General features: G+C 41.0%; 1 protein-coding gene across 1 annotated transcript in view; it reads right to left on the bottom strand.

Annotated features, from left to right (window-relative positions):
- Nucleotides 1-12,033, bottom strand: part of HPS3 (Hermansky-Pudlak syndrome 3) — a 19,442-nt gene that overhangs the window by 7,038 nt on the left and 371 nt on the right. The window contains 10 exon segments of the mRNA XM_010293903.1: nt 302-532; nt 1,193-1,370; nt 1,747-1,928; nt 2,139-2,247; nt 3,524-3,678; nt 6,420-6,501; nt 6,802-6,994; nt 8,179-8,264; nt 11,012-11,198; nt 11,904-12,033. The exon segment at nt 11,904-12,033 is cut by the window's right edge and continues 3 nt beyond it. Of these exon segments, the coding sequence (XP_010292205.1) occupies nt 302-532; nt 1,193-1,370; nt 1,747-1,928; nt 2,139-2,247; nt 3,524-3,678; nt 6,420-6,501; nt 6,802-6,994; nt 8,179-8,264; nt 11,012-11,198; nt 11,904-12,033 (1,533 nt within the window).

The following is a 12,033-nucleotide window of genomic DNA, read 5'->3' as shown; positions in this document are numbered from 1 at the left end:
CGGTCTCTGCAGAGCTTATTACAGCCCAGTAAACAGCATTTAATGGCTTCAAAACTTTTGTTTATTTGGTAAGGCTTTGCCAAGATAAGACTACCCTACCTGCAGAGTAAACAATACAGTCCCAGTGTATGCCAGCCCTCGATTCTACTGTTATTGCAGACATTCAGTGGAGCCTGTAGAGTGTATCAGGAGGAAAAGGAGTGACTGAACGTTTATTTTATTGTAAAATACAACTACAAGCCAAACCTACTGACTTCAGCTTTGCAAAGTGTGAATAGCTCATGCTTCCAGCATACTTTACCTCCTTATAGGAGTCCATCTCATGTTCATACATCATCAAGTCTCCCATTTTCAGAGCCATGAAAGCCTTAGTAAGCGTCAGGACCACTGATGGCATAATCTTTTCTACCTTCTGAAGATACTTCACAGCTGTCAAAGGACATACATTTCTCATGCAGGGGCTGCAGAGGATATGAGGCAGCTGCACAGGGTCGGCAAGACAGAATATCTGGAGAACTTTATTTGCTGATTCCTATTAAAATAGAAGCCATTTGACAGATTAGACCTTTCCAGATACAGAGTCTTCTATGGCATATGAAAGTATTGTGGATTTTAGGGGGGTTTTTTGGTTGCTTTTCTTATTTTAGTTGTGGGGTTTTTTTAATAAAACAGGCAAGTACAGCTTAGCTATCAAATCACAGTGCCCTTCCTGCCTCCTTCCTCCCTACTGGTAGAAGTAAAAGATCTCTAACCAGCAGTGATTCAACCCATATTCTGGGATGCTAGGAGAACATCCACCACCACAGTGAATTAGTTTTACTAACTTGTACAATTGGGCAATGTTCAAGGAAACAGTTTGTTTTGTTACAGAAATGGGAGATGAAAGAAATCTGAGGCAGAGCTTTCCTAAAACAGAAGTGTCTCTGTTTGCAAGTGGGAACCAGATCATTAGCAACATCCATCATGATAGCCAAACCCATAATATGTTGCTTGAAAGCAGCCCAAAGCATCACAGGTGCTGCTTGCTATTTTGTCAACAAAAATGGGAAAATAAAAACCATGTGAAAAAGAACAACTGTAAAACTAAATAAGCAGCTCAGCATTTTCAGAGGGAATTTAATTAAAAATTTATATACGATTCTTAAAATCAGAACTAAATCAATAGGTTATGAAGAAAAAAACTTGTTTATACCTTACTTAATTCTTCATTTAAGTCTTCATTAAGAGAGTGAGTTAAGTAAAATATAAATCCTCTCTCATACGTCTGTATTTCATCACCTTCTGAAATTAGTCTCTTTAAAACTTCAGTCATGGATAAACCTGACATTCTGTAGTATGGCAAAGCAAGGTGGTAATCCTTTGTGTCAAACCTGCAGGCAACAGAGAGGAAGGAAAAAAAGAACAAAACAACAAAGGGCAACACTTTCACTATCACTCTTTCACTAAGAACTAAAATAATACATCAAACAAAGTTGCAGACACACCAGTATCTGCAAATATATTGCTCATATTCAACGTAATGTTGTATTCTGCGTTCAATGACAATACAGACAACTAGATTCTGAAGAGGTGATTTGATTAACTTGATGTTTTTGTAGAAGGTAAAGATTTAATTATTATATTTATTTAATATATATAGTATTTATATATTATTTTTATTATATATGCACTACTAGTGTAAACCAGCAAAGAATAATGGGTTTTCATTTTAAGGTTGCATTATTTCAAACAAATTCTAAAACATACCTGCTGTAGCAGTCTCCTAAGAAGGCACAACTTTCTCTGAATGCTCTTAGAAGTTCTTCTTTCTCATCGGATTTAAGGAAACTAGGGTCCATTATAGCTGCTCTGACCAGTAAATGAGCTTCACTTAGAAGATGGATGCAACTCTCAGTTTTTACATTTTCATAAGTTCTACTATAATCTACCTAGAACAGACACAGGATATACTTAGGCTGCTGGAAAAAATTAACAATACACAGGAACAATTCTAATGAGAGCAGCAGCCATTCAAAATAGAATTATGGGCTATTCATGAGAAATACATTATGTTATATTCAGTAGTGACATGCATCAGAGATTAATTAACAGTACTTATTTTTAGTCACCAAACAACAAAAGCAGGAGTTGGGCAATACCATTTCTCTGTAAAGCTGAATGGTTGAAACAGTGTTTATAATATATAAATTCCAGCCAGGCTCTGACTCAGAATTTTTTCTGGATTTGATGCTGTCAGCCTTTCTGGAACTAGAGAGAAGGAAAAGAGTTGAGTTATCAGCGTCCAAATAAACACTATGCAGCCAAAATAACCCCACTTACTTCATAATTTAAATGCATAAACCCGTGTGTTTGCAGGCTAGTAAATGGTTAAGTTGTCAATTTAAGTCATAAAGGCTAATAGCAAAATGGGGACAGGCATGTTCATACACCAGGAACATCATCAAAACTATCTTCTCCCGGGCTTAACAACAGGTAGTATCAGATACTTACATGAAATTAAGTAATTCAAATTAGCTAAGATCTTTACTTACTTTCTGCAAGGACTTACTGCATGTTTGCCCCTGCAGTCTATTAAAGTGTCTGCCAAGACAATGCGTTAAAAAACATTTGAATGCTTTTACTCTAACACGTTGGCTAGGTCTGTAATGCCCTAAGGTTAAACACTATAGGAAAACACAGACTCTTTTTGTTCTGGTTTTTTTTTGTTTTGTTTTGTTTTGGTTTGGTTCTGTTTTAACTGTTCTGGGATATTTACATCTTTATTTTCAAACTTTGGTGTTAAGCAGACTAGCATTTGTTCAACTTAAGTTCTTTACAGAACGCAAAAAGCGTATCTTCCTCAAATGCCAACTATAACCTTTGAAACAACACAACTGACAGAAGAAACTGTGCTTTATACACAGAAAACTCCAGTAATTTGAATTACCATTCTCTTTGATAGTCTTCTCCTCCTCCTGAATAACATCTGTTCTTGGCTTTAAGAAACACTGGTTGAAATAACTCTTCAATCAACTATAGTTGCCCCGCTTTTGTTAATGAACAAAGTCCAATCCTTCTTTTGTCATGGATTACTATAGCGATGTTCGTAACTTTCCTTGGAAAGAACGCTTAGCCAAATATAAGACATTTTCATTTGCGCTACAAGACATTTTGTTAGCCTGTAGCTTTGGTACTTCTACATATTTTTGTTTCTCAAAATAGGTTTTTTTTTCTTCGCAGTAGCAGAAACATTCTTAGTAATGTTATTTTAACATTACTTAAGAAAGTTAAGTTTTTTACAATCTTGAGTAACTTATTTTGTTGATTTCAAGCATTTGTGACCCTACCCTCACTTCTTCCATGTCAGTTAATACAGTAGAATTGGAAAAAATAAACGCTGGATTTCTGTTCTCGTGCACTACCTAGGAAATTATTTCCAAAGAGTTTTTCCACAGCGGAACCTCTCCTCAACTCCAACACCCACAAATTCAGCACTGTACACAGAGCTATAAATGCCATCTCCCCAAAAGACACAAATGCTTACAGCATCCTTCTCGTAGGCTTTCTTCTTTCAGTAATATCTTCTGTGTCTGCCTTAGTCAAAAGAATGATATGGTTTTTGAAATGACAGATAGCTCTTGGTCCTATAAAAAGCTGCATTCTTAAGGTGCAGACATCCAGTGCGACAGGTGGGCAAGCCTATGAAGGAAAGTGATTGTTCTGTAATTTCAGTTAGTATGTACTTCAAGTCTTTAAATTAAAAAAAAAATACAAAAAAATGTAACCTTTGTCCAATGGTCTGGCACTAAAAACATTCACTCTCTTTCCTAACTTTGAGTGCTTCACTTAAGCAAGGATAAAAATAATCATAAAACTATGGCATAAATCATTTAATAATGGATTAAAAAAAATAATTCCACTCTTCAAAGCAGCTAAACAGTTTTAGCTGTGTGTCTCAAAATGGCTGAGCCTGAGGGAGATGCCTACCATGGAAAACTTAATCCCAAATAGTTTGAATTTAGCCAAGTTGTAAAAGTTTGCCTGACATGGTTATAAAAGTCTTGATTTCAGTTGCTTATAAGAAGCAACTATAGACAGAAGTATTATATTTGTTTGCCTATTGTTACATTACATAGCCAGTATTAATACCTGATACACACCTTTCAGGTAAAACTTACCATATCGCCTATACTGGACTAAAATGGAAAAATGCAACCTCGTTTGCCCAGAAATATTCTAAATTTACAGCTTTAAGAAGATAAAATACCGTATTTACAAATTAACATACACAGTGAAGCAAGGCAACACAGCATCGTATGTGTACCATGCTTTCTGAAGTAAGCTCAAAATTTCTTGTAAAGAGGCAGAGGGCTGTAGTGGTGACCAAGAGGCTCTAAACTGTCCTGGGCTATTCAGAACCAGAACCAGCCTGCTCTGAAACTCATGTAAAAACCAGCAGGAAAAATAACAAATATTAGTAACAACCATCACCACCATCATCATACTTCAAACTCCATACTGAGGCAGGAACATTCCCGATGGAATGTAGCCTGTGTGCAACCCACACTAGAGCAGGGGTTCCCCAGAGGGACTGCAGCCCATGGACAACCCATACCAGGGACAAGGACACCCCTGAAGGAATGTGGCCCATGGAGGACCCACATCAGGGCAGGGATACCCCTGAGGGACTGCAGCCCATCGAGGACCCATGCCAGACTGGGTCTGCAGCCTGTGGAAGGCAAGCTGCAGTATGGACATCCATGAGGAATGGGCCCATGTGAATCTCATGAGGTTCAACAAGGCCAAGTGCAGGGTCCTACACCTGGGTCAGGGCAATCCCCATCCCAGCACAGGCTGGGGCATGAAGGGATGGAGAGAAGCCCCATGGAGAAGGACTTGGGGGTACTGGTGGGTGAAAAGCTGGACATGAGCCAGCAACGTGCGCTCGCAGCACAGAAGCCAACTGTGTCCCAGGCTGCCCCCAAAGCCGTGTGGCCAGCAAGGCAAGGGAGGGGATTCTGCCCCTCTGCCCCGCTCTGGGGAGACCCCCCTACCGGGCTGCATCCAGCTCCGGAGCACTCGGCACAGGAGAGACACGGACCTGCTGGAGCGGGGCCAGAGGAGGCCCCAGCGATACTCCAGGGCTGGAACAGGTCTGCTGGGAGGACAGGCTGGGAGAGCTGGGGGGGCTCAGCCTGGAGCAGAGAAGGCTCCGGGGAGACCTTCCTGCAGCTGCCAGGGCTGAGAGGGGCTGAGGAGAAAGGTGGGGATAGACTTTTTAGCAGGGCCTGTTTCAATAGGACGCGGGGTGATGGTTTTAACCTAACAAGAGTATAGGTTTGGACTTGATAAAAGGAAGAAATTTTTCAGAGAGTGATGAACCCCTGTCCCAGGTTGCCCAGAGAGGTGGTGGATGCCCCATCCCTGGGAACACCTCAGGTCAGGCTGGACGGGGCTCTGAGCAACCTGCTCTGGTTGGGGATGTCCCTGCTCCGTGCAGGGGGGCTGGGCTAGATGACCGTTAAAGGTCCCTTCCCACCCAAACTATTCCATGATTCTATGAGGGACTGCAGCTTGCAGCCTACCATTAAATGCCCACCTCCTCAAACCTCCTGTTGAGGCAGGAGGTAGCCTCGTGCCTGACTGGCAGAATTATGATGGACTGAAAGTAACCCACAGTGAAAACACTGAAAGCTGAGACAGGAAAAGTGACAAGATTGTGTCACACGATTGTATTCTTTATCTCAGTACTTCTATGGAGAGCAGAGAATATGTGTTTCGCTCTTGAAAATTTTGTATTTCTACTGTCCTATGGTTTCTTTATGTCTGCGTTCTACATACTCAAAAGAAATACTTAAATGCTGATTTAAAATACACTTCATCCTATCTTTTCTGGTATTTTTATTAATATATATCCCAACGCTTATAATTCAATAGATTTTTATTAATAAGCAATTTAACGAAGAGGAACAGTCTAGACCTCCAGGGATCAAAAGCCCTCCTCCTAAAAAACATGCACTAGGTATCTGGTAGCGGACTTGCTCAAGTGTCTACATCTTACAAAAACTGTTTTTTCAAGGACACCTGAGAGAGAGAAACATCATCAGCTGCAATAAGAGAAAACCCTGCACTCTTCATTCAGATTTATACAGGAAAGCATGGAATTTAGTTTAGAATGTAAGTAATTTTATAGTTTTTAATGTTTTTGAAAGCATTCTACTGAAGGTCTAGAATCTCAAATGGCAATGATAGATTGTTTCACTGAGACATTTGTAGACCATTAAAATACAGTATGCCATAGATTAAAACAAAATATTAATTTTGTATGTTATTTTACTCGTTCAGCCAATAGAATCTAACAGGATTTCAGAAGGAAACATAAGGAAACTCGGTGCCATACTATGCCCCCTATTCTTTTAGCGAGATAATGAGAGGTGCACCTTCACGGTTGTATCAATATATGGATCCTCATCACGAGCTGCTGCTGCACTGCACCGCACTGTGAAACACTGCAAGTTGTCACTAGAGGGAAAGAAGAAACCACAGCAATGAAGGAAAAAAATGAAGACTTGCAAAAATCAAGCAGCCAAAACTACAGAAAATCAGATCTTTTTCCTTCATAGAAATGGACCTTGAAGCCTAAGCAGGAGGGCATGCTGCACTATCACATAAGCCTACGCAGAGTTCCAGGAGGCTATGAAGGTATGAAGGACATATCAGAGTGGGGAAAGAAGAAAAGAAAAAAAAAAAAAAAAAAAAAGGAAAAAGGCTGCAGCATAGAGAAACGTAGTAATACTATCAGCAGAATCATAAACGTAGTACCTTGTAATGACGTGCAGGAACTGTGGACTGAGAACTGCCTGCTCTGACTTCTCTGAATATTGGTAAGTAGAAATCAGTTCTACTAACTTCCCAACAGAGTAGAGATATCCAACATGAGGTAAAGAGAAAAAGCAAAAGAGACTCAGTAGTTCTCTCTGGTTCTCAGTTTCCTCATGGGCTGTCACAGAACTTCCTAGATGTAACAATAAGAAAGGCATTTTATATAGCTCATAAATCAAAACCTGGCAATTCCTTTGCAAGCCTGATGCCTAAAAGATACTATCAAACTGACCAGGCTGCAGACTGGTTTTGTTAGTAGCTAGTGAGGAAAAGGAACTATGTGAAGATCTGTGTAGAGCTCAGATCACTGCACAGGTCAAAAATTTCTATGTCATATTATCTCATTTGGAGGCATTTTAAACAGAAGTGTGGATATACCACCGAGTAAAGAAATTCTATAGATGTAACAGCATCTGAGAGTCCTGGCAGATTCATCACAACTAAGCAACCGTGGATTGAATGATCAGCCTGATCTAGACAACTACTTGTGAGCTGGGATGAAAGCCCATCCAGAGCTGCAGCTGCAGTACACCAATATACAGGTCCTCACCTAAGGGAAAGAAACACTGGAAAGGGCAGAATTTATTTATAAAGCAAATTTGGCAGGTAAAGGCTGCATTCAGATTCTACAGACCCTTTTGTCAAAGACTGGAAGTCACAAGAGAGCATAAGATAGCTGGAGTTAAATGGCAAGTAGCTCATTCTCTTGAGTCAGATGCAACTTAAATGAGGCTTTGCTACTTATCAGACAGACAACCACCACAAACTGGGTGAGCAGTCTGTAAAGCTGATTGATAAAATACAGCATAAATTTTTCCACGGGTCTGTTGCGGCTTGAGCTAGTGTGTAGGTGAACCCCTAAAATCTGCATTTATCACTTGCAGTTTTAATTAAAGCCTGGCAGAAAGGTAACCTGTATCTTAATGATTATTAAGGTTTACTACTCTGATTTCCCCTGATGACTAATGAGAGGCAGCCTAGTATCTTACAATACTGAGGATAATTTTATTAATGCAGTGTAAAGAGTGATTGTTTAGTGATGTAAAATTAATCAGTATAGAACTGGTAAAAGCTGATTTTGTCTTCTGGTGTGGTGAATTGATATTTTAGTTCAAGGTTTATGCAGACCTTGGAGAAACTTAAAAGACTTTTTTGCTAATAGAAGCTCATTCTAAATCATTGAAAAGGGAGGAAAAACCTTAATTTAAAAACAAATCATACAGAAACAGTGTACAAAACAGAGTATACAAAGCAGCCCCTTCCTTTCCCAGGTCTCCTGTGACACAGGCCGTAATGCATCCATGCATGTCCATATACCTGTCTGGTATACAGGAAGCAGCTGAACAGAGTGCAACTTTGTCTCTTCACAAAACCCAAAAGGCGACTGGTCGGGTGTAAAGCGTCTAGAGAAAAAAAATCCAAAACAACAACATGGGACCTCAGTGAGAAATTATGATGAGCTACTTTGGACACGTAAACAGCAGTATCTGTGATAAGCATAGCTGATGTTTTAATACTCAACAATGTGCACTCCTACTACTAATGTAATTAGCATGGCAATGCCAAGCAGAATGTGGCACTGCTAGAGACAACTGTCTTGAGTTCTTGCCACCAAAAATCCTCTGTCTTTGCTTGTTTACAAGACGTGTCAAAGCCTGGGATCACTGGAAGACATACTGCAATTGATTTGAACCTCAATTAAACCTTTTTTACCCCTCTTTTGTTATTCAACTGAGCTATGGGACAGACTTTTTAGCAGGGCCTGTTGCAATAGGACAAGGGGTAATAGTTTTAAACTAAGAGAATAGATTTATACTAGACATAAGGAGGAAATTTTTCACCATGAGGGTGGTGAAACCCTGGCCCAGGTTGCCCAGAGAGGTGGTAGATGCCCCATCCCTGCAAACATCCCAGGTCAGGTTGGATGGGGCTCCAAGCACCCTGATCTCGTTGAAGATGTCCCTGCTCCTTGCAGGGGCGTTGGACTAGATGGCCTTAAAAGGTCCCTTTCAACCCAAAGATTCTATGATTCTGTATCTAACATAGTGCCCCCTCCAATCCCACTTTTCTTTCCTATTATGTGTCGTCCTTTTTCCTGCTTTGCTTTGGAATTCACTATTGGACTGTGACATCAATTCTTCCTCAGTTTTGGATAAAAGTTTAATGGCTTTCATCACTAACAAAATAAAAAAAAATAGTTTCTTAGTGCTTAAGAGACTTGGTGAGCTCCTTTTGCTAGTTAGAGAAAGGCAAAATTTTTTTTTTTTTGAGAGAGAGAAATACGCAAATAAGTATCACTTTAGCTGGAGCTGATGAAAGCTGCAGAATACACAAACAGGAGGCAGGGCTGCTGATCAGTCTGTGTGTAATCCTTTAAAGTAGGCTTCTCTAAACAATAACAGAATTTGACACAAGCTGCTTCAGAGTAAGGTGTGTAAAACTTGGTTTTGCCAGTTCAGCATGGAGGTATAAAAACTGGGTGGTCAGGCACTGGAACAGGTTGCCCAGAGAGGTTGTGGAGTGTCCATCTGTGGAGATATTAAAAACCTGACTAGACCAGGTCCTGGAAAACCTGTTCTAGCTAACCCTGCTTGAGAATGGAGGGGGTAGAGTATTGGACTAGATAGTCTCAGGAGGGCCCTTCCAACCTAAATTATTCTGTCATTCTGCATGCTGAGAAAAGACCAACTCTTCTGATACATCACATGCCACATATGCTCTTCACAGCATGCAAGGATGTATGATGAAAGCAAACATTAAACATCACTAGATCTGCAAAGCCACCAAAGTTTTATTCTATTTTCATTCTAACAACTAGTCTCATTCCTCAAATAAAATGAAACTTAGGATTTGCAAGGCCAACAGTTGTCCAGCTGTGAGATGAGCAGGTTCTGCTGATGAGTGTGCTGAGTGAAGAATGGGCTGGACGGCAGAGTTCAAAGGGTTGTAGTGAATGGGGCTGCATCTAGCTGGCAACCGGTTACCAGCAATGTTCCTCAGGGCTCAATCCTAGGGCCAGTGCTGTTCAGTATTTTGATCGATCATCTGGATGCAGGAGTTGAATGCATCATTAGCAAGTTTGCTGATGATACCAAACTAGGCGGTGCTGTTGACTCTCTTGAGGGACAAGAGGCATTGCAGAGGTATCTAGATAGATTGGAGTATTGGACAATCATCAACAGCATGAAATGGAACAAGCCCAAGTGCCAGATTCTGCACCTAGGGCTGAGTAATGCCAGGCACAAGTATAAACTGGGAGAGAAGTGGCTGGAGAGCAGCCCTGCAGAAAGGGATCCAAGGGTGCTGGTCGGAACAGACTCAATAAGAGTCAGCAGCATGCCCTGGCATCAAGAGGGCAAACTGCACCCTGGGGTGCATCAAACACAGCGTAACCAGACCGCCAAGAGAGGGGATTATCCTGCTGTATTCAGCATTGCTGTGGCCTCACTTCGAGTACTGTGTGCAGTCCTGGCCCCACCATTTAAGAAGGATGTGAAGGTTCCTGAATGTGTCCAGAGAAGGGCAACAAAGCTGGTGGCAGGGCTGGAGGGCATGTCCTATGAGGAATGGCTGATGACTCTGGGTTTGTCTAGTTTGGAGAAACAGAGGCTGAGGGGCAATGTCATTGCCCTCTGCAGCTTCCTGAGGAGGGGACATGGAGCAGGAGGTGCTGATCTCTTCTCCCTGGGATTCAGAGACAGGATGCCTGTGAATGGTTCAAAGCTACATCCATCAGGAGAGGTTCAGATTTGACATTAGGAAACTTCTCTTTACTGACCGGGTAGTCAAACACTGGAACAGGCTTCCTTAGAGAGGTGACCAATGCCCTAAGCCTGTCAATGTTTAAGAGGGACTTGGACAATGCCCTCAATAACATGCTTTAACTTTTGGTCAGCCCTGAAGTGGTCAGGCAGTTGGATTAAATGATCACTGTAGGTCACTTCCAACTGAACTATTCTGTTCTATTCAAAAAAGGACTTTCTTTGATATCATATTATTTCCTCAGTGAAGAAAAACCCCACACCAAACCCTTATAAAAACCCCGGAAGTCAAAATACCAGGATTCTTCTTTCAACAAGACATGAGCCACAGCTCATTTTGGTTTCCTGCAGTAAATTAACCCATGAAGGGGAAAACACATTTGTAATACCTGAAAAGCAGATACCGCACTTGGAAGCGCTTTGTGTCTTCTGTAGGTAACTCCGTGGATTCCAGCGTGATGGGTATCTCGCATAGCTTACTTTCTTCCCCAAGCAGTTCCACCGGCTTCTGACAGATGATGAACTCATCTAATTCAGGCTGCAAAGTATGTGCTGAAGGGCCTTCATCTTTTACACCTTAACAAAGAAAATGATACATTAATTGTTCAAACCATTCCATTTAGCGGTAAGAAAATGATATGACACAACATCAATTAAATACTCCAGTTACAGCTATCTAGCTAGCACTGGTTTCCTCAAACCATGAGATTTTGAAAACTGCTATGAATGATGAGAACAATCTTTCAATTAAGCCTCAACAGTCTGAATACCTGAGTCAAGATTTCTGAAAGAACAAGTGAACTGATCATTATAAGGCAAGTCCAAGGCAACATGTGCTGCAAATGGCCTGCTGTCAAAAAATGTCATCTGGTTGGAGAAGTTTTAAGAAGAAAAAGGCAGCTATAATAGAAAGCTGTGTGAAAAGAGACACGGTTATTTGGGCAGTGACACTGATGGAATAATTTTTCTGAACATAGCTCACTGAACTACCACTGCTTTGATGTGGCCCATGGTGGCACCCCAAAACAGGGACCTAATTCTATGTCTGTAGAGGCTGCACTATCCCAAAAGTGTCTGCAGAATGATGGCATATTTACTTTACATGTTACCTCCAACTGCAGGTGGTACACCTTTTCATGCACTAGAATATTCAGATGACAGTCCTAAGATGATTGGAAATATTTTCTGAAGGGTAATGACCTTGTTTGAGCCTACTTTGAGAGTAACAGCAATCAGTTAGCAGATTCTTGGAAATAAAAAAAAATAAATTTCTGTGCTTACCTCCATCCACAGGCTCTTCTAGTGTACTAATTCTATGTGCACATCGCTCTGTTCTGTCTGCACTTTGTTGGACCAGTTCCAGTTTCAGGATCAGAACATCCAGTTCTGTTGTTATGGCTATATGTCTGTC

This window comes from Phaethon lepturus, unplaced genomic scaffold (genome assembly GCF_000687285.1).
Source record: "Phaethon lepturus isolate BGI_N335 unplaced genomic scaffold, ASM68728v1 scaffold9019, whole genome shotgun sequence".
Lineage (NCBI taxonomy): Eukaryota > Metazoa > Chordata > Aves > Phaethontiformes > Phaethontidae > Phaethon > Phaethon lepturus.
This window is presented reverse-complemented; position numbering and strand designations above follow the sequence as displayed.